The sequence below is a fragment of the Mus caroli genome, unplaced genomic scaffold, assembly GCF_978045245.1.
Source record: "Mus caroli unplaced genomic scaffold, Mus_caroli_1 scaffold_2, whole genome shotgun sequence".
Classification (NCBI taxonomy): domain Eukaryota; kingdom Metazoa; phylum Chordata; class Mammalia; order Rodentia; family Muridae; genus Mus; species Mus caroli.
This window is the reverse complement of record NW_028227257.1, coordinates 13,492,215-13,515,345: the sequence shown is the minus strand read 5'-3', so window position 1 is coordinate 13,515,345 and position 23,131 is coordinate 13,492,215. Positions and strand designations below refer to the sequence as shown.

The following is a 23,131-nucleotide window of genomic DNA, read 5'->3' as shown; positions in this document are numbered from 1 at the left end:
TTGTCATTCAGGAAACAGGGAATCTAGGCATGCCTGTGGGTTTCCTTGATTAGGTTGATATGGAATGACCCACCCACGGTAATCATGCATGCACCCAGAATCCTAGACTATGTAGAAAGGAGAAAGAACTGAGGGCAAACACCCGTCTTCTGTCTCTGTGCTTCCACTTGAGCTGGAAGTTGGAACACCCCACCCTTCCTTAAGTTGATCTTGTCAGATATTTATCACAGCAGTAGGAAAAGCAGTAAGACAAATGCCAAATGCAGTTCCCCTCCCCTCCCCTCCCTTGCCCTCCCCTCCCCTGCCCTCCCCTCCCCTCCCCTCTGTGTAGTTCTGGCTGGCCTGGAACTCAATCTGTAGACTAGGTTGTTCTTTAACTTAGAGATCTGCCTGCCTTTGCTTCCTGAGTGCTGGGATTAAAGGCATGTGCTACAGTGCCTGGCTCATTTTTTTGGTTTTTGAAGGCATTTTACACTGCAGTCAGGCTGGCCTGGAGTGCCATCATTTGTCTGGAACCAAACAGTAATTTTCCTGCCTCCGCTCCGTTTGAGGGTATATATGCTAGAGGTTAACATTGGGTGCCTTTAATTGCTTTTTTAATCTTTATTTATTTATTTATTTGGTAGCAGGTACTCTCATTGAACTAGAGTTTATAACTGCTACCTGAAATAGGAAGGGCTAGAAATATTAAACTTAGGCTGAATAAAGACAATGCCAAGTGTGCTGGCACATATCTTTAATCCTACCACTGGGCCAACCTGGTCTACATAGTGAGGTTTTTTGTTGTTGTTGTTGTTTTTCGAGACAGGGTTTCTCTGTGTAGTTCTGGCTGAACCTGGAACGTAGAAATCCGCCTGCCTCTGCCTCCCAAGTGTGGCGATTAAAGGCATGCGCCACCACGCCCGGCTACATAGTGAATTATATAGGCCATTGAATGCTACAAAGTGAGACTTGTCTTAAAAGAAAAAGTAATTAAGAGCATGTGCTGTAGCACTGGAACATTGGCTCAGTGGTTAGGAGCACTGGCTGTTCTTCCAGAGGACCTGTTCAATTCCAGCACTCACATATCAGCTCACAAAAATCTGTTATTCCAGTCCCAGAAGATCCCAGTGTACATGTGCACAGACATATGTGAAGGTAACCCCCCCAACATATAGAAAAACAAACCCAATAAATAGGTCTGGAGATATATATATATATATATATTTTTTTTTTTTTCTTCTTCCTTCAAGATTTAGGTCCAGTGCCCTCTTCTGGCCTTTGAATACAGAGCATATATAGAATACATGCAGGCAAACCATTTACACATTTAAAAATAAATCTGAACAAGCAAAAATAGAATACATTTTTGTCAGAAACAAAACATATAAGCAAGCCTAAAGCAAACAGTAACCAAACAGTGAGGGATGCTCTTGGTTTATAACTGAAGTGATGCTGATCCAGTGCATTTGAGAAGACAGGCTTCCCGGTTACCACCTGTCTTTGGTTGGCTAGGCAGCACATCCTGTTAGTGGCACATGATGGGCAAACTCTTCACCTGGCTATTGCGGTGAAAACAGAGGAAGAGGCCAAGCCCACGGTCCCATGTCAGTGACCCAGAGACCCCCCTTCCTATTGGGACACTGGGTACCGACTAAGCTTTGTCATTCCTACAGACACACACACTAGTAGGGACTTAGGTAATTGCAGGACTAGGCCATTTGCCCAGAGTCTCTCCAGTGTCACAGAAAAAGGAACAACCACAATCCCCTAGAGCAGTGTGTTATGTGCTCAGTTCTTGCAAGCCACTTTCTTACCACAGCCATGAATAGCTCTGAGTCCAAGGCCTCATCCCTGTGTGAACACAGTTCACTTCCTTTTCCTTTAGTTGATTACACATCTAAGTTGTCAGAAAAAGCATGGGAGAAGCCAGAAAGATAGAGCTGTATTCTCAGCCTATGTAGAGAATGGGAATAATACCTTTCTGTACATTGACAAGATGTTTTGTTTTGACTTAGGTGGCTCTTGTTAGGTAGCCAGGCTGGCTTTGACCTTGGCTGAAGCTCCCTCCTGTTTTGAGAGTGCTGGGCTTATTTGAAGACAGTGTGAACTGCTTTTGTCATTACTTTAATTCAAATTTTTATGTATGCTCTGAGCCCAGGACCTCTTGAAGAGTAGTAAGCGCTCTGACCATCAAGCCATCTTCCCAGACTTCCTCCCTCAGTTTTTTGTAATAGTGAGTTTTGTGTTACCCAACCATTATAAACACAACTTGGGTGTGGTGGTATGCACTTCGGAGGCCAAGGCAGGAATATCATGAGATCCAGGCCAGTCATGGCTAAGTGGGTGAGTTCAGGACAGCCTGGACTTTATAGTGAGAGCTTGTTCTACATAAAACAAGAGGTACAAGACAACAAAAACACTGGTGGGCCGAGAATGCAGCTCAGAGGTAGAGCAGTGGTCAAGGCCCGGGCTTCACCCACAGCATGAAAAACAAAAGACACATTTAAGCTGGGCCTAGTGGTGCATACCAGATTCTAGAACCTAGGAACCTGAGGCAGGGGGATTTCCATTTTAAGGCTAGCCAGAAGACCTAGTGAGGTGACATCTCATATCTATATGTAGAATCTGTAAGGAGTTGGGAAAAGGGGAAAATATCAAAAAATATTGTATAAAAAATTTAAAACTAACCAAGAAAGGCACATGGGTTCTCTAATGATGATACATATCTGGAACATCATAGTTTGATTGATATTTGAAAAATATCACACAGTGCTTTTATAGATGGCCATTATAGAAAATTACAGAAGATGCAGGTTTCCTGACTCTGCTGGTATGTTTGTTACCAGCTCACTGGGCTGTGTAGGGTGCAGTACAGGGTGTGCGGTATGTTTTAGGTTTCTTTGCTGTGCTAGCAGACACTGTTAGCTTTACTTGCCATGGATGTGTATACTTTGAGGTTTTTAAAAAAGACATAATAACATTTGCATAATGCTGAGGTAAAAATTCAATTGCATGTCAGGATAAATTTTTATGAATTATTTTATTCAGAAAATAATAAGGTTTGGATTTTTGCTCTTGAGTTAGGCCTTTCCTGGTGTTGGTCAAGGGAACCATGAGTCTGTGGTCTGTATGACCTTATCTTCCTTTTGTACAAGTTAGGGTCACCGTGTACTTGCCAGTTTGGTTTACCTTGCTGTCTGGCATTATTTGTATCATTTTAAGTGGTTAAATGGTTTTTGCACATTATCTGGAAGGACCTTTTAGATATAACGTTGACATAAACATTATGCACATTGAATTACATTTCTGTGTAAAAAATAGAAATATTTTTCATCTTTATGTACCAGGATCCCAGGAGCTTGCCAATCTTTTCTCGCCAAGATAACTGTCTGGAAATGGAACCCATTTGCTTATTAGTAAATAAACATCCTCACCCTCTTTTTCTCCTCCCAGCCTCGTGCCAGCCCTTGCCTGCAGCTGCAGTGGCAGGCATTGTTCAGGAAGTGACCTTGGTTCGTATTAATCAAATTCAGAACACATAGAAAAGATTCTTACTAACATGCTGACTTGATATAGAATTTTGTCGCATCCATTTTCCTGTGCAATGAGGCCATCCTGTAAAAAGAGCAGATTGTTCAAATCAAACGTGCATGCACATGCTTCTGTAAGCCATGGTAAAAAGAACAAACTAGATGTTTTTAAAAATTAGACTTACAGCCATAAATTTATATCATGGGGGTTTGGAAGTTATTATTAGAAAATTATTTCTGGGGCTGGTGAGATGGCTCAGTGGGTAAGAGCACCCGACTGCTCTTCCGAAGGTCCAGAGTTCAAATCCCAGCAACCACATGGTGGCTCACAACCATCCGTAACGAGATCTGGTGCCCTCTTCTGGAGTGTCTGAAGACAGCTACAGTGTGCTTATGTATAATAAATAAATCTTAAAAAAAAAAAAAAGAAAGAAAATTATTTCTATCTTTTTTTCAACTTGAAATTATAATATTGATTTTATTCATGGTCTGAAACATGTATATCAAGTTGCACTATAGAGTTTCTGTGTAATGAAGACAGTATGCTGTACTCTGGGCCTCTGGTTGTTGTATAGTAAGTGAGGCATTATAATATATTGGTTATCAATTGCATTTCAGAAATAGCTGGTATTTGATGATCTCAGTTTGGACAGAACCTACTATCCTATACGGGATCGTTTAAGTAGCTGATAGCGGTGCCTATATGGGTCTCAAATCTAAACTTGTAAAACTGCTAAAATTCAACCAGTTGGTATATAAGTTACCCAATCTATAAATTAGGATTTACTAGGTCACTTCCATAGGAGAGTTTTTTTTTTTTTTTTTTTTTTTTCTTTTTTTGGTTTTTCGAGACAGGGTTTCTCTGTGTAGTCCTGGCTGTCCTGGAACTCACTCTGTAGACCAGGCTGGCCTCGAACTCAGAAATCCGCCTGCCTCTGCCTCCCAAGTGCTGGGATTAAAGGCGTGCGCCACCACGCCCGGCTATAGGAGAGTTTTTACAGCTGTTTCCTCCTTGTCTTGTGGGATTCAAGGAATGGTGTCTCACACTTGTAAGCCCAGGACTTTGAGGCTGGGGCAGGAGGATTGCTGCTGTTTTTCCACCATTTGGGACTTTAGAGAGAGATTGTCTTAAATTCCCTCCCATAACCATCCCTTTAAAAAAACAGGCAAAACACCCCCAAAAAACCAACCAAACAAAAAACAAAACAGAACCCCAGACAAAGACCAAAACCGAGAAAACCCCAAATTGCCATGCTGGCTTCAAGCTCTCAGGCGTCAGTGTCCTGCTTCCTTATTGCCCTGGGGAGGAGGAGAGAGAAGGGGAAATGGGGGCCGCGTGGGATGTGGTTGTGCCTGCCCTGTCCTCTCCATCTTGGCCCTGCCGACTGTTAGCACAGAGCTCTGAGAGCAGTAGTGATGGATCAGCGTATTGAGCTTTTGCATTTGTAGGACATTTATATGAAAGAGCAATCAGGAGGCCAGCTCTGCTGAAAGGCTTTGCTTTTGAGTTTGTTCCAGGCGGAGGCTGCACTGGGTTCTGGGGGGTTGGCGAGAACACAGGGACACACATGGCCCCGGAGAAGCTCTAGCTGTATTTCTGTAGCCACCTCTTGTGAAAAGAGTGGCATAATTCAGTTGTATCAGTGACCTGAGGGAGTCAGAACCTAAACACTTTAATTGACAGCCTGCATTATCGAGTTTCTTTTCAAAGCATTCGCAGGGGACTAATCGGGTATCATCTCCTATCAGTTCTTTAGGTTGTTGGTAGAATCGAAGCGTCGTGGAAGGAAATCTTTTCCTAACACACCCCAATTATTTCTTTGTCTTTATATCATTATCACTTGGTTTGTTGGATGCTCTAAGATAAAGAAACCTTGAATTGAAGGAGAAAGGATAATTATCAAATCATTTTTCTGCACAAACGGCGGTTTAAAATAAATTAGTCACCTGAACTTAGGGTGTCCACTCCCCCTTTTAAAAACAAACAAACAAACAAACAAACAAACAAACAAACACACACCCTTTTCTTCTTAAGAGAAGCCAGGAGGAACAGCAGCAGCAGTTCTGGTAGCCAGGGAGTTAATGCTCCTGCAGCCCGAGGGTCAGTGCAGTCTCTGTTTGCTGATTGGCTGCTAAAAGGTGAAATTGAAACCACTGTAAACTTTTGACCCTGTAGCAGTTCCTGTGGAAAGCCTTCTACTGGTGGAGCCTGCTCACCTCCACCCCCACTCCCACCCCCTTTGCCTGTATTTATTTTGTGTGATCCTGCAGGACTTACACAGCCTTTTCAGAGAGGGAGAGAGTGTGTGAGACAGAGGGAGAGAGGGAGAGCAGGAGGGAGTGAGGGAGGAGCTGTAGAGCAAGCAGCTGCGAGCAGCTTGCTGACAAGCCAGCTTCCTTTCTGTAACTAGGTCCTTACTAACTTAAGCTCAGCAAAGAGGTGAGGCCAGTTCATAGATTACTGCCGCTAGGCTTCTGTGCTCTCTTTCCTTAGCTGCTCAGATGCAGAATGGTGCGCCCTGCAACTCTGTTCTCCTGAGGTAATGTCCCACTGTGTAAACTGGGTGGCCTGATGTTGGAATTAAAGGCATGTGTCAACACAGCCAGCATTTTTAAAAACAGTTTTATTTATCTTTTTTTTTTTTTTTTGGTCCCCCTCTGAGGCTACATGTAGTGTGTGTTTGAGAAAATGCAAAAATGCATGGCATTACATCCTGGCTGTGCTGAGCTAAAAACTTTCACTTTTAGTTACCTTCATTCATTTCAGTTATGTATCCTGTCTTTTAGATGCCCAACATTATATACATATTATTGGAGTTGGCTTAGTGGGTAAAGGAGTTTGCTGCCAAGGCTGGGCTGGGGCCCCATGGTGGCTGAGAGAATAAATATCTGGAAGTTCTTTTTTGACTTCCAACATTTCTGTGATGGGGCCCGACATGCACAGGCACACTCACATACGAATAAATAAAAACATTCTCTAAACTGTTTGTTAATCCTGTTTGCCTTTTTTGGGGGTGGGGTGGTCCTAAGATCGAACCTAGTTTTTTGTACATGTTGGCAAGCCCTCACATTGATCTATGTCTTCAACTCACAATTTATTTTTGGGAGAGGACTTGCCTATATAGCCCAGGCTGGCTTAGGACTAAGCCTTGGCCTTGGCAGTTTTTGGATTGCAGATACAGATGATGATGCTTGCCTCTTGCTTTTCAGTGTGAGGAGTTAACGGGCATTTTGATTGTAAATCTAGGTAACATTTGCAGAAATTGTCTGATTTCACTAGTTATTTTTGGCAGAGATAAGCAGCTGTGAATTTGTCTTAATTTCACATTTCTCCCTATTTATTTATTTATTTAACATCACGATTGCAGCCCCTACCTCCTCCCAGGCCTTCCTCACATAGTCCTCCCGTTCCCTCTTCCCCTTCTCTGATAAGGGAGAAGCACCCCCCCCCCCCCCTTGTTATCAACCCACCGTGGCACATCAGGTCACTGCGGGACTAGGCACATCTCCCATTGAAGCCAGACAAGGCAGCCTGGTTAGAGGAACGGGATCCACAGTTGGGCGTCAGCCCCTACTGCAGTTGTTGGTGGACCTACATGAAGACCAAGCTACACATCTGCCACATATATGTGCTGGGGTCCTAGGTCCAGCCCATGCATGCTCCCTAGTTGGTGGCTCAGTCTCTGGGAGACCCCAAGAGCCCTTAATGTCACATCTTAGTAGTCTTCAGGGTTGCCCTTTGTGTGGTGTTGGTGCCCTGTTGATCCTCCTGTCCACAGCATGGTGCTCATTAGATGCTCACTTCTGTGGCATTGTTGTTGTTTTAGAAAGTTGTAGTGCCTGCTTGTACCTGCTTCTGATTACCCACTATTAATAGTGGTACCATGACTTTTATAGTATTTGTTTTTATTATTTTGAATTATGTGTGTATGTGTGTATCTGAATGTGAGCCGCAGTGCTACCTGAGGCCAGAGATGTAAGATAGGAGTCACAGGTGACTGTGAATGGCCTGATGTGGGTATTGGGAAACAAACTCAGATTTTTTTTTTTTTTTTTTTTTTTTTTGTTGGAGACAGGGTTTTTTTTGTTTGTTTGTTTTGGTTTTTCGAGACAGGGTTTCTCTGTGTAGCCGTGGCTGTCCTGGAACTCACTTTATAGATCAGGCTGGCCCTAAAATCAGAAATCCACCTGCCTCTGCCTCCCAAGTGCTGAGACTAAAGGTGTGCCTCACCACCGCCTGGCCCCAAGCTCAGACTTCTTAATATGCTGATATAATATATGAATATTAGATATTTGATATATGCTTTCTACATGCTCTTAACCACTAAGCCATCTGCCCCACCTTCCTGTGATTTTTCTCCTTTTCCTTCCTTCCTCTTCCCTCCTTTCCTTTCCCTCCCCCCTTTCTTTTCCCTCCCTTCCCCTTCCTTCCTCCCTTCCCTGCCACTCTCCTTCTCCCTCTTCCTCCCCCATCTTTCACCTCCACTCTGTCCCCTCCCTTTCCCTTTCTCCCTATCTGGCCTGAAATTTACCCTGTAGACCAGGCTGGCCTTGAACGGAAAGAGATCCACCTTCCTCTGCCACGGTGCCCCCCCTCCCCCCAGTATTGGGAGTAAAGGTGTGCACTGCCATGCCTGGTCCATGAATTCTATCTATTGCCATGTGCCAACACAGTACCAGCATGCAGCAGACATGCAGCAAGTTTTCTTTCCTTCCTTCCTTCCTTCCTTCCTTCCTTCCTTCCTTCCTTCCTTCCTTCCTTCCTTCCTTCTCTTTCTTTCTTTCTTTCTTTCTTTCTTTCTTTCTTTCTTTCTTTCTTTCTTTCTTTCTTTCTTTCTTCCAGGTATTTTCTTCATTTACATTTCCAATGCTATCCCAAAAGCCCCCCCCCGCCCCCCCCCCCCCCCCCACTTCTTGGCCCTGGCGTTCCCCTGTACTGAGGCATATAAAGTTACAGCAAGTTATTTAATTGAAATTTTCTTGTACAAGGTCATTTCAGAAAACTGTCTTTTCAAAGGTTGTTTTGGAAAGCCAAGGCTGTTGTTTTCCTATCTTTCAGGTTGGGTTTGTCTAGAACTAAACTTACATTTGTAAGGAATTAAATGACTATAGGAATTTGAGGTCAGGTTGATCTTTCTCTTGTCCATCAGTGAGTGATATTGCACAGTATATAAACCCTACTGTCTTCTCAATTGTGAATACTGTGCTTAACTTCTTTTTTTGTGTGTGTGTTTTTTTGTTTTTGTTTGTTTGTTTTGGTCTTTCGAATCAGGGTTTCTCTGTGTAGTCCTGGCTATCCTGGAATTCACTTTGTAGACCAGGCTGACCTCGAACTCAGAAATCTGCCTGCCTCTGCCTCCCAAGTGCTGGGATTAAAGGTGTGCGCCACTACCGCCTGGCTTGTGCTTAACTTTTTAACAAAAATTACAAGTATTGCTATGGCAAAGCAAGAGTCTGATTCCCAGAGGAGACTGTGTGCATGGTGGCCTTCTCACACACCAAGGGAGAGATGGGATAATCTAGGTAGGACTGATGCAAATGCTTAATTTAAAGAGACAATAACTGTCCCCTTCTTTTGTCCTTAGGATCAAAAGATTTGCTGAGCAGTGGACTCCGAGATCGGTAAAACAAAGCTCCTCCCCGCCCGTCCTGACCAGACTGTCAGGTAATTCCTGTGCCCCCATCACTGATCGCAGTGATTTTCCTTCTCATTTAGTCTGCCCAGAGGCTCTGCTTTCTCTGCTCAGTGTGCATCTCAGGATGGTGGTTGGGCAAGTGAGCCTGGCTGAGGGAACACACAGGGGTCCTGACTGTAGTACACAGACAAACACAATCAAAGTCGGGCAGGAGGGAAGGCAGCCCTGCCTACCTTTCTGTGAATATTTGAAAGGTTTTGGTTAATATTGGAATCTGCCTGGCATGCATGCTTTAGTCCCCAAAGAGGCAGTCCAGCCAGGGCTACAAGGTGAACCCTGTCTAAAAAACAAATTGGAATCAGCCCCAATGCCATGTTTGCTGTTTTTCTCTGATTGCTTGTGCAGACAAATAACATTTTATCTACCACTGTTCTTAACCTTTAATAGAACATCAGAATAGTAAAATGCGGTTAGAAAAGCTGTCTGACTGCCCAGAAAGCAGTTGTGCTTTACCCAGCTAGTGAAGTTTGTATTTATTTTCCTGCAAGTTCTTGCTTAACTAGTCCTCACATCTGTGACTTTGAATCCCACCTCGGGTACATTTACTAAGCAGGTTTTATTTGCTTTGCTATTTCCCTGTCTTTTACTTTTGTTCCACTTTCTCTTTCTAGTGTTTGCAAACTTTTTTTTTTTTTTTTTTTTTTTTTTTTTGAGACAGGGTTTCTCTGTGTAGCCCTGGCTGTCCTGGCACTCACTTTGTAGACCAGGCTGGCCTCGAACTCAGAAATCTGCCTGCCTCTGCCTCCCGAGTGCTGGGATTAAAGGCGTGCGCCACCACACCCGGCTCCACTTTCTCTTTCTAATTTTAGCCTTCTGTAGGTCGAGAGCCTGTCCCCTCACTTTTTCTGTTATCTGCTGTTGCTACCCATTTGTAATTTTGCTGCACAATTTTGTTGTGTTTGTTTTCCTGTTTGTTGCCCCCCACCCCCCACCCCACCCCCCCCAAAAAAAAAAAACAAACAAGCAAACCACACAACAAGGGACTGCGGCTGGGGTACTGCTCAGTTTTCTTGCCACCTGCTGGGAACACTTCAAGGGTTTCATCAGACTCAGTTAGGAACCTGTCTATTCTGGTTTCTTTTTGTATTGTTTATTTATATTAACTCAGTGTTTCCAGTCTGCCTGGTTCTCTGGGCTTTTGGATGGTGCCACCTACAGCCAGGATAGGTCTTTACCCTGTTATTTGCAGCCAGCCCATTTGCCAGCTCTGGAAGAGAGTCCACAGATGCACCCAGAGGTGTGCTGTGCCACCCCAGGCATTGGTGGCTCAGTCCAATCAAGCTGTCAGTCAAGATAAACCCCTACAATATGGTGCATACGGAAATACAGTGTGGGTAGAATAGCCACTTTTTAAATATAACATTTAACTTAAAAAATTGTAGTTCTAAAAGTTCTCCTAATGTGTTTGTAAGGTGGTTCAGCTAGTCATGACACCTGCTTCCTGAGTTTATTCCCGAGACCCACATGGTGGGAGGAGATGCCCCCAAGATGTCCTTTTTGGACCCCTTAATACATCATGTTCTCTTTCTCCATGCAAAGTAAGTATGGTTAGAAGTCCTAGTTGTAGTGAATCAATGTGTGCAAAACTACCACTGGCTACCGACTGCTAGGTTGTAAGTCTGCATTTATGCCTGTCCTTCATTTTAATTTGAAAACTTGCTTTGATTATACGCTACCTTACTAAAATATAAGCTCCACTGATGGGAAGTTTATAAAGTTTGCTGCCTTAAAGCCAAACCGTTCAACTGGTTTTGAAGCTTATTTTGTTTGGGGTGTAAGGATCAACTAATCTGGCCAGTTGCCTGCTTAGATATAGTAACTCTCAGCATAAAGCCAGAAAGCACAGACAGCCACTTTTGTTGTATAGAAGCTAATAAGGCAGGGATGTGGTCTTTCTGTAAGTTTTCATAGTGATCAGTTTGTATACTTTACAGATCTCAGGTTCTTTCTATCTGTGTGTTTTTGTGGTTGATAGATTTGGTTCTTCATGTAAGTATTCTTTCCTTCTAATTGCTTCTCCCCACTCATAAAAACACAAGATTGCTCTTGAGATTAACAGATAGGAGAGTCTTACTGGGTAACCCAGGCTGGAGAAGATAAAAGGGCCTTGAGCCCAGTGATGGACTTCCTTCAGCCCTTTGAGCACTGCCATTGCAGGTGCACACCTCAGTGCTGAATGCTAATAGTACTTTCTAAAGGAGATGTTTGTGGGGATAAGTGAGGATACATACATACATAGTCCTTCTTTTGTGATTTAGCCCAGGTTGTAACAAACACCAGCATTTCAGAGGCCAGGGTGGATAATTGTAACTTCAGGGCCAGCAAGGTCTTCCTGATGAGTTTCAGGACAGCTGGGGTCACAGACCGTATATGCAAAAGCCACTGCATGGAAGGTGGGATGAAGTCTCAGTAGGTGTGGTTAGGGTTATTACCTGGGATATCAGTCTCTCCAAGTGAACAACAAAAATTTAATGCAGTGTAGTTTGGTCATATTTGTGGCTTCCTCCTCCCCCAGCATTCTTTCTTCTAAAAAGAAAACCAGGAGAGAGAAAATCCAGCCAGTCTAATGGCAGTTTTATGTGGCTTGCTGATCCAGAGGACAAGTCTGTGAGGAAGAATCAAGTACTTGATATCATAGCTTAGGCATCCAGTCCAGCCCGGTCCTTGTTTTACCTTGGTATTTTGATGGGTTGGAGTGAAGTGTTTTCTCTCAGTTCCAGTTGAGCTCTTCCTTCTAGCCCACTGTCTGAGGGTTAAGCGGAAATAATAAATGGTATGTATGTATCTGCACCGCTACACAGATGGCAGATGAGCTACTCATACCTTGCGCTTTAATTTTTGTTTGTTTGTTTGTTTGTTTTTTCTTGTTTTTTTTTTTTTTTTTTCCTTCGAGACAGGTTTCTCTGTGTAGCCCTGGCTGTCCTGGAAGCCACTCTGTAGACCAGGCTGGCCTCAAACTCAGAAATCTGCCTGCCTCTGCCTCCCGAGTGCTGGGATTAAAGGCGTGCGCCACCATGCCTGGCTCAATTTAAAATTTAAAACACCAAATTAAGCAACACATTGTATGTTGTGTGCTATGATGTGTGTTTGAGGTATTCTTTTGAACCCTGTACTTGAACTTTATTTGTTCCCTGTGTGTCCGTCCCTGAATACGACACGTCTGTCCTTTCACTTTCCTGTTTTTTTTTTCAAATTACTACATATTGTATGTAGTTCCAGGACAGCAAAGGCTACACAGAAAAACCCTGTCTCGAAAAACCAAAAACCAAACCAAACCAAAACAAAACAACCCCCCCCCCCAAAAAAAAAAAATTGCACTGTAATTTTGGTGACTCTTCTATTTAAGGCCAGTTAAGTGGTTTCGGTACAAATGGGAAAGACTTTGGGTATGGTGGCACATGCCTTTAATCCCAGCACTTGGGAGGCAGAGGCAGGCGGATTTTTTGAGTTCGAGGCCAGCCTGGTCTACAAAGTGAGTTCCAGGACAGCCAGAGCTACTCAGAGAAACCCTGTCTCGAAAAAACAAAAAACAAAAAACAAAAAAACAAAAACAAAAAACAAACAAAAAAACCCACAAAAAAAACAAATGGGAAAGACACAGCTATTTTTTACTTGGAATGATGTGAATGCTTTTTAAAAAGCCTTTTAAAAAAGAATATTTTAAATTTATTTTTAGAATGTCATACATCTATGCAGTGTTTTTTGATCGTATACATTCTCAACAACTCTCCTAACTCCCCTTAGCGTACCCAATATGTCCCCTTCCAACTTCCTTATGTTTTTAATTTATTTTGCTATTATCATTATTTCGAGACACGGTCTCACATTGTAGTATAGGATGGCCTATAACTCACTCTGTAGCCCAGGCTGGCATGGAGCTCTTGGCAATTCCCGTGTGTTAGGGTTGCAGGTAGGAGCCATCAGCTCCAGCACCTTCAGCTGACAGTGAGGTATAGATTTGGAATTTAGAGTGAACTTACTAAAGCAGGAGTATTGTATTTTGAGTATAGTGTTTACAATAAAAGTAGCTTTTGGACCCATAAAGATTGCTCAGTAGGTAAAGGCCTTACCACCCGAGTTCCATTGCCATACATACTACTCATAAAAAACTAGATGCACTGTTATCCAGCACTCCTAAGGTGACATGGGCGTGGAGACAGAGAGTCTTCCTTAAGGCCCAGGGGCAGGCAGATGTAGAAGCAGAACAGGAGACTCTGCCTTAACCATGTGTAGTATGTTGTACCATGGCATATGCTATTGGCATGTACACCAGACCCTTACCCTCAAAATAAACTAAATAATATAATAGCAGCTTACTTAAGCAGTTTTTTGAGGTGCAGTTTTGGCTGTGATACTTGGGCTAGTCTGGCACTTGCTCTGTAGCTCTTAGTGGACTCCTGAGCTTGGTGCAGTCCTTCTGCCTGAGCTTCCCAAGGGTTGGGATTCCAAGTGTGCACTTCCCTGGCTGGCTGAGCTTAGGCCACTGCTGTACAGAATGCTTTCAAAAGAAATTTTGTATTGAGGCTCATGTTTCATTCCTCAAGTCAGACCAGAGGTTAAGGTAGTTTCCTTTAAGTATGGGTATTTTTGCGATATGTAATGAATGTGTTGTTGTTTTTGATTTTTTGACATGTGGTCTATCTCTATGACACGGGGTCTTTCTCTGTGATTCCAGATTATTCTGACTCATAAGGTTTCTAACTTTTTTTTTTTTTTCCGAGACAGGGTTTCTCTGTGTAGCCCTGGCTGTCCTGGAAGCCACTCTGTAGACCAGGCTAGCCTCGAACTCAGAAATCCGCCTGCCTCTGCCTCCCAAGTGCTGGGACTAAAGGTGTGCGTCACCAAGCCCAGCTAAATCTCATCTTCTTAAAGTCTTATTTATTTTATGGTTATTAATGGTTTGCCTGCATGTGTGTCTGTTGGGTTCCCTGGAACCGATTACAAGTAGCTGGGAAACAAACCCAGGTCCTTGGAAGCAACACGTGCTTTCAACCTCTCTGGCCTCGAAGTCATCTTTGTTTAATACAGTCACCATTTTTCTGTAGAGCTGGTTACAGTTTTAGTTTTTGCTCATGACTGAGTTTTATTCAGAGTGGACACACACAATGGATCAAGGACAAGAGGTTGCAGATCAGATGGTAGAATGGGGCTCTAAGTTGAACACACACATTCACACTCACACCCCAACACCCCAAATGAATAAACATATAAAACAAGCCTTTGAGTACATGATAATCTACCTCTCTATTTCCTAGTTTTGAAAATTAAATGTAATTAGTGTAACTATCAGGATAAGAGTTTAAAGGATGAAATAATGTACAGCCATTATAAATGGTTGTACCCTTTGGGGCCAAACTTTTAATTACTTCCTTATAATTCTTTGTTTCTAAATCTAGTTCCAAAAGAGTGTTAGGCTGGGTGAGTTTGAAAACTCTGTTAACCCCAATATTCAGGAGGTAAAGACAAATAGATTTCTGTGAGGTTAGCTGGTCTACATAGCAAGCTCCAGGCCAGTCAATGGCACACAGACCTTGTCTCAAAAGAAAAAGCTAAAGTACAGTGCTATTTGGAAGTTAATATTGAAAAGCTACACTTCTGACCTTGGGTAGATTTGCTGTGTGTGATCAGTGCATGCAGCTGGTGGATTCAAAATTGCCCTTTTTAGATCTTTGCTTTGTGGATTAATATGTATCAGACAGGAGTGTGTGACAGCTGACAGTGATCAAGGGTAACAGGAGCCTTAGTCATTTTCACATTTTCAAACAACTTTTAAAGCTTTTCATGTACACACATGTTCGGCATATGTTTCTAAGCTTAAATGTATCACTTACCATTAATAATGAGAAGCTAAACTCTTAGTAGGCTTGTGTACCAAACATTGCAAGTCCACAGCCTCTGAAGATGGATGCTGTGGGGTATTGGATTCATTTCTGTGGGATCGTCTGTTTGGCCAGTTTTAAGACCGTTGGAGTAAAAACATAATATCTACACACAGTGGTCTTGCAAGGTCACCTACTAGCCAGCCCTTCTTTAATTTCCATATCCTGAAATGTGACCAGCATGTAGAACGGGGGATTAGGGAATGGAGCCCTGTAGATCAACTGTGGATAGGTTCTGAAGGGTGGCACGAGTAGAATTGAAATGATTTTTAATTTCCCTCTTAGCTTTTAAAAATTTGATTGTGATAATTAAAAGGGGTTTAGAATAAAACATGTGTTGCAGGCTTGTTACGCTCTCTGCGGTTGGCATAGGCACATGTCAGGACATAATGACTCCTAGTACCATTGGCTTGCTGACCACACTGGTCACACATTGAGTGCTGATCACACTGGCTTGCTGAAGGAGCAGGAGCATGCTCTGATTGCATAGAGACGCAGCAGCCCACACAGATGTTGTTGCGCTGTCTCTACAATTGTAGACATGACTCTGCAGACTTGGCTTTTTGAGAAGAAAGTAAAAATTAATTAGTTGTAGTCATGTGTTCTTGTCTGGGTTTTTGATAAGTTTTATGAGGAAATATAAGGATCCCGAGTCTCCTTTGGCAGTTCATAAGGAAACCATTTTACTAAGAATGCTGTATAGTGAAAGATACTTTCAGTTTAATCATGTTATATTGCCAGTATCTTTACTCTGACCTTTTTGGGGGAGGGGGCTGCAAGTTCTTTCTCTCTCTCTCTCTCTCTCTCTCTCTCTCTCTCTCTCTCTCTCTCTCTCTCTCTCCCTGGCTTTCCTTGAACTTTCTGTCCTCAAACTTAGCGATCTCCTGCCTTTGCCTTCCAAGTCCTGGAATTAAAGGCATGCACCACATTGCCAACTATGAGGGGTCTGGAGAGACGGCTCAGTAGCACTGGCAACTCCTCTCAAGGACCTGGGTTAAAGTCCCAGTATACATATCGGCTCACAAACCATTTGTAATTCCCATCCCTGGTCTAGTCTAGAGCTCACAGAGATCTGCCTGTCTACCCTCTGGGTGCTAGGATTAAAATCATACACCAGAATTCTGGTTACAAAGATCTGCTTTTTAAAACAACATTAATAGGCAGTATTGTTGGAGCAAAAGCCTACGTCTGCTAAACACTGAGTTCAGTTTTGCTATTGGAAATAGGGTTTTAAATCACTTTTATGTTGTAAAAATTCTAGATTTCCAGTTTTAGGAAATGGAGTTGAAAATCAGAGATGGCAATTTGGTAGGGTCCTGCTACTCAGTACTTTGAGTCAAGTCTGCGATGGGCCTGAGGTCCTCCTCTAAGGGAAGAGGAGGTTTGTCTGATAAGCCTGTGTGATTCAGTGTGTGTGTGTGCTGAGTGTGGGGAGCAGCCTTATCTGCTAGGCTTTGGCTTCACATAGTATCCATGCTGACCAGATCTATTTAAGACAATGAGTGATGGGATTGTCTTACACTTTTTGATTTATGAAAATTAATATTTTTTCACATTTACTATGTCTTTGTGTGTACTCAAGTGCAAGTGCATCCCTCCTTGAACATCAGTTCTTGGGCATTTATTTCTAACTTGATTAGAGGATTTTATTATATGGTTATTGAATGTCTTATTTTCTTGAATTTCGTGATCCTCTTAATTCAGTTTAAAAATACTATTTTAAATTGTAGCCTGCAACCTCTTATTGAGTGGGGAACAACTTGTGTTTTCTTAATCTATCTATCTATCTATCTATCTATCTATCTATCTATCTATCTATCTATCTATATTGTTTTTTGAGACAGGGTCTTTCTGTGTAGCTGTGCCTGGCCTGGAACTTGAAATGTTGACCAAACTGGCCTTGAGCTCACAGGAGATCAGCCTGCCTTTGCCTCCTGAATGCTAAGATTGAACGAGTGTTTTATTTAGTGTGTTGGTTTGCCCATGACATATGGTGTGTATGTGTGTATGTGTGTGTGTGTGTGTCACAGGACAACTTTTAAGAGTTGTTCTTTCTGGGAGGCTGGGAGGCTGGGAGGCTGTCCATTCTCTCCTTCTACCCTGTGGCCTCTGGAGGTTGAGTTCAAGTCATGAGGTGTGGTAGCCAGACAAGTACTTTGTCACCTCACTACAGTCTTGTACACACACACACACACACACACACACACCCTTTAATTTTGAGTCTTACATAGGCCTGACATTAGCTAATTAGGCTTGGCTGGTGAGCCCCAGGTGTCTTCTTCCCCATCCTGGGAAGTACTCCCAAATGCGTGTATGCATCACTCCCGCCCCCCAACACAGGGGGGGGGGTTATAAGTGTACAGGACTGCCCCTGGCTTTTATGTAGATTGAAGTATTGAGTTCAGGCAAGCATTTTATTGACTGAGCCGCCTGCTCAGCACCGAAGTACCTTTAAAAAAATAGATTTATTAATTTTTGCTTTATGGTTGTTCTGCCTACACATTATGTTTGTGGATCATGTGCATGCCTGGTGCTTATGGAGGTCAGAAGAGGGTGTCAGAGGCTCTGGAATTGGAATTGTGAGCTGCCCTGTGGGTTTTGGAAATTGAACCCAGGTTTCCAGCCCCTAAAATACTTTTTTTGTTTTGTCTTTCCTCCCCCGCCCCAGACAAGGTTTTTCTGTGTAGCTCTTGCTGTCCTGGAACTTTCTCTTATAGAACAGGCTGACCTTAAACTCAAGAGATTTGCCTGCCTCTGCCTCCCAAGTGCTGGGATTGAAGGTACACACCACCATTCCTGGTTTGAAATACTATTTTAGTTTTTGAGTCCTCAGAAATTCTTTAGGACTTATTTTATGTATATGAATGTTCTACATACATGTATGCCAAAAGAGGGTGCCAGACCCCAGTATAGGCTGTGAGGTACTATGTGGTTGCTGGGAATTGAGCTCAGGATACCTAGAAGAGCAGACGTTAAGTACTCTTAACTGATGAGCCATCTCTCCAGCCTCAAAATACTAATTTTAATTGAATCAGTGACGACAATCTATGGGTTTCGAGTTTGTATATTAGGCAGACAATGTTTTGAAAGTGAATAAGGTAAACTAGCGCTTTGGAGGTGAAGTCTGATGGCCAATGATAACATTTGAACCCGATGTTGGTGAATTTGATTCATTACTGAATGTCTTCTCTGATGAATGATTGGTGCTGTGAATGAATGTAGATTTAAAAAGATATAATGAACCAGGCTGTGGGGGCAGGCAGATTTCTGTGAGTTCAAGGCCACCCTAGTCTACAGTCTACAGAGTGAGTTCTAGGACAGCCAGGGCTACACAGAGAAACCCTGTCTTGGGGAAAAAACAAACAAAAAGACTTCTAATGAAATGTTATCTATTTGAAAGTAAACACATCTAATTGGAAAAGCCAGCTTTTATCCAGTGCTGGCCCTCACTGACAGTTTGTATGTGCACATGTTTTTGTAGTACAGTGAAGTCAGGCTCTTCAGTGGTGCAGCTTGGGCAGTCCTTGATAGGATTGAGATCTGATTGTCACGTGCAGGAAACCAGAGGTACGTTTGAAAAATGTGCCTCTTTGAGACGAAGATTAATTAGAGAAGACACAAACAGTCATGTGGAAGACAGGGTGGTATCAGTGCTGGCAGAACATGGATCAGGCAGTGTGGTGGGGAGTGGTGGGTAGGAAGAGGCATAATGCCTGTGGAGGTAACCCTACCTGCCCAGACCCTTACCTCATGGCCCTAGCCAGCAGATGTCACAGCTATTGATGTGGCTCCTGATTGAGCTGGGTGGAGGGAGTTTGACTTAGGGCATGACTCATGACTCATGAAGCGTTTGCTCTGGTGATGGTTTGGTTGGTTATGGAATAGGTCATAGCCTCTTCCATCTGGATCTAGTAATGGTTCTAGGCAAGCTATTTAGCCACTTCCCTATCTGTAGAACAGAACTAATCACACGTGTGTGGTGGGGTTCATTCACCATGTGTAACCACCCAGTGTATGTTGGTTCAGTGCCATTCTGCTCTGTCTCATCCACTCCCTCTGTTACTAACTAAGCTAGGAAAAGGGGAAGGCTTAACCAGTCTCTGCTGCCTTATCCTTGGTACAATAAGGTTTTTCTTAGGCCTTAAAATAACTTGCTCAAACAGAACACCAGCATTGATGTTTTTCGTTTAATCTTTTTTTAAGTGTCTGTGCATGCACACGGGTCTCAGTCTACAAACAGTATAGAAAACGTGGTTCCTTCCTTCCAGCTTGTGGGCCCCAGGATGGATCTCTGGTTGCCAGGAAAGAGGCAAGAGAGTGCCTCTGCCCTCTGAGGCCTCTCACTAATTCTTCTTTTTGGCCATGTGTCCTTGTGCTTCGGGCTAGTTAGCAAGCCTTTTCTCCTGTCAGAACCCTGAGATAACAAAAAGGAAGTTGGTTAACAGGTAAGCCATATACCAGCATTTTAATTTTTTTAGAGGGAGCCACTGCCAGTCTTTGTGTATTCAGTTACACTGAGTTGGCACCACTCCGCTGATGCTCATTTCCTGTTGTATGCTGTATTGCACAGCAAAGTCAGACCTGTTGTGGAGTACAGATCAAACCATGAACTGCTCTTCACTGACGGTTCTCCAAGTGGGCTTGCAGCTTGAGCCCAGGTAGCACCAGGGCAAGAAGATAATATTAGACTTCTGGAATAAGTTAAGTAAAGATAGGTATATAAGTGCTCAATGCTGCTCAGTTAAAAAAATAATCTCTGAACTGATTGACAACACAGCTAGATTTGCTGTGGTTCTGTCTTAAAGAACCACACTTGACTGTTTAACACTTTGTCTACATGATGCTGTAGTCTGACACTGTAGACGGTTCAAAAGGTGTGTGTGACCACAGATAGGACGGCAAATGCTTGTCGCCCAGTATGAAGCAAAGGCAGGAGGATTGGTGCTCAGGGGCAGCCACAACTATGGGTTCCAGGCCAGTCTGGGCAATGAGGCCCTGTCTCAAAACAAACATGACCTACATATTTTAAGTTTGATCATGTGGGTTTTTTTTACATTTTATTTTTATTTTTAAACTGGCCTTTGTGGTAGAATTGTGCCACCTAGTGGCACACCTGCAGGCTGGCTGGCTGAAGCACTGATGCAGCATTGGATTCTTTAGACCAGTGATTGTCATGTTCACACAAGAGTTAACGAGAGTTAAATGAGGCTTAATAGAACCCTTACATTATAAGCTCAAAAAGAAATAACTTGTATTTATTGTCTTAGTGTTTGAAACTTAACCAAGGTACATTATATTTCCAGCCGTCAGTATGTAAATAATGGCTGTGGTGTGACTTACAGCAACCCGTATAGTGTGTATCTGGCTTTGCACCTATGCTTTAAGAAGAACGTAGGATAGTTTTGCAGTCATGTTAATATAGTCTAGGCTAACTTGGACTTAACAATGGAAGAGAAACGATCCAGTGGACAGAAGTGCTACCTAGGAAAAGAGCCTGGGGACTGGAGGATGAGTTCTGTTCCCAACATGCCCACATGGTAGATCATGACTGTCTCTTAACTCTAGCTCCAGGGGATTGACAGCGGCTTTTTGTGGCTTGTGGGGACACTGCATACACATGCTGTATATGTATATACATATGTATATATCCATGTAGGCAAACAGTCACTCATACACAGAAAGTCAAAACCAATCTTATAGCCTAGTCTGGGCTCATTACTTGAACTGTTTACCAAATCACTGGGTTAGCTTTTATTACCTTGGTATAAATAAAATTCAGAATTGTTTCAAGATTGAACTGCTATAGTCTTTTATTAAACATAATTTATTTTGTGAAATATAAGTTGACACTGGGCCCAGATTGGCCTGGAACTTGCTTTGTAGACCAGGCTTAACCAGAATCCTTAATGTTCTTGACTTAGCCTTCTGCGTGCTGGGGTTAGAGGCTTGCACCACCACGCCCAGCATAATTACAACGCATCTGAGCTCGTGCAGACACACTCATTCATACAGAAATACCCCAGGATCACAGGATACAGCTGTTCTACCATGTGACATCCTCATAGAAAATGCCTGTTTTTAGTGCTTTAATCTTGTCACCTCTTCTTCCGCAGTTGCTGATCTGTGATCAGGATGAGTGGACTAGGCGAAAGCTCTTTGGATCCGCTGGCCGCTGAGTCTCGGAAACGCAAACTGCCCTGCGATGCCCCAGGACAGGGGTAGGTGATCGTCTCCATTTCCAGATGTTTCTCAAGGCCAGGGGCTAATCAAAGGTGGCACTGAACAAGGAATTTCTTCAGTGTATGCTTTGTGCCACCACTTTGGTGGTTCTTGTTGGCTAAGTTTAGTTTATTTCACACAAAACGAATGCATAATATGGGGCGGATTCTGCTTTAAGTTTTCTTGAGAGGTGTAAGTTGTGGCTTTTCTCCGCCTTCCAGGCTTGTCTACAGTGGTGAGAAGTGGCGACGGGAGCAGGAGAGCAAGTACATAGAGGAGCTGGCAGAGCTCATCTCTGCAAATCTCAGCGACATTGACAACTTCAATGTCAAGCCAGATAAATGTGCCATCCTAAAGGAGACAGTGAGACAGATACGGCAAATAAAAGAACAAGGTAACACAGAGTCAGAAAAACACCCAAGTGTTGGACTTCTAATGTGTATGAGATCCTCCCTCCCCCCATTCTGGATCAAGGAGATTGAATAGAGCCTCACTGGTGTTAAGTAAGACTTTACCAAAGTCCCATGAGTTGACCAGCTCTTCCTTTTAAGAAACAATTAACAGAATTGGCAGAAGACTGATGTTCTTCAGAATGCAGAATGCTGGTGGGAGGCAAGCTAGGGCCCTTAGGCTAACATGTGAGCAGAAGGGGAGCCAGCTGGGTGTCTTCTACCTTCCTGGGAAACCTTGAGGCCTTCTCTTATCAGCTAGTGAGCGTTCTGCATGTATATGTACATACTCTCTCTCTCTCTCTCTCTCTCTCTCTCTGTCTGTCTCTCTCTCTCTCTCTCTCTCTCTCTCTCTCTCTCTCTCTCGTGTGTGTGTGAGTGTGTGTGTGTGTGTGTGTAAGGGCTGAGGTAGTGCTGCTCAACACGATGCTTCTTCTGTGTCTTCAGGAAAAACTATTTCCAGTGATGATGATGTTCAAAAAGCTGATGTGTCTTCTACAGGGCAGGGAGTCATTGATAAAGACTCTTTAGGACCGCTTTTACTACAGGTAGGTGTGAGGATTGTAGCTGCCCAAAGCATGTCACGCTTTGGTTGTTGTACTCGGTGATTTATATATGTGGGGGCAGGGGAGATTGGAAATGAGGAGATAGTTTCTACCCCCGTGGAGCAGAGCTCAGTATTACAGCACTTATAAAATACCCTCCTGACACTATATATAAAATACTGTTTATGCACTGTGTACAACATGAAACCACAACACATGTACACAAAAGCAAAGACACTCTTTGAGATAGAGTCAGTAACACGTAGAGGTGCTACTTAGTGGATTTTAGTTCAGACCCTTCTATGAATTTTCCCATGAATGCTTGCATAGTACACTACAGTTTTACTTTTTCTTTGCTGTGCTTGAAATTAAACCCAGGGCCTCACACATACTAGGTGACCATAGTAGGCAAGCATGTTACGACGGAGTGACATCCTCCACCCTCAGCTCTGAATTCTTGGAGAATTTATTTATGGTGCTGGGGAGGGAAGCCCAGGGCCTCATGCATGCTAGGCATGTGCTCTGTGATAGAGCTACACTCCAGCTTGTGAGGCAATTTCAAACATTAAACATGTGCATGTTTTTAAAGTAATTGCCTTGGGAAGAGCTGATTAACCATGGCGCAGTGTCTACTTCAGGCCGGAGAGCGCTTCAGCAAGTTTACTTGACAACTGGTCTTTCTTTCAGTGAGTCATTTCAACTACTTTGTGTTCATCATTTTAAACTCTTGTTCAGGAACAGACAGTAATTCCTATAGCTTAACTTGAGATCAGGTGGAAAATTGGGGAGCATTAAGAATGGTTTTTTTGTTTTTTTCTTTGTTTGTTTCTT

The 23,131-nt window shown here is 43.1% G+C and overlaps 1 protein-coding gene across 6 annotated transcripts in view; it reads left to right on the top strand.

The window, feature by feature from the left end:
• Positions 1-23,131, top strand: part of Ncoa3 (nuclear receptor coactivator 3) — an 82,590-nt gene that overhangs the window by 33,851 nt on the left and 25,608 nt on the right. For 5 of the 6 annotated variants that reach the window (XM_029471985.2, XM_029471980.2, XM_029471976.2 and 2 more), the window contains exons 2-5: positions 9,098-9,177; positions 21,201-21,305; positions 21,528-21,700; positions 22,203-22,303. In XM_029471985.2, the coding sequence (XP_029327845.1) occupies positions 21,220-21,305; positions 21,528-21,700; positions 22,203-22,303 (360 nt within the window). In that variant the 5' untranslated portion in view covers positions 9,098-9,177; positions 21,201-21,219. Of the gene's footprint in view, positions 1-9,097; positions 9,178-21,200; positions 21,306-21,527; positions 21,701-22,202; positions 22,304-22,889; positions 22,987-23,131 lie in introns of those variants that run through there. The other variant, XM_085832253.1, reaches the window with a different exon arrangement.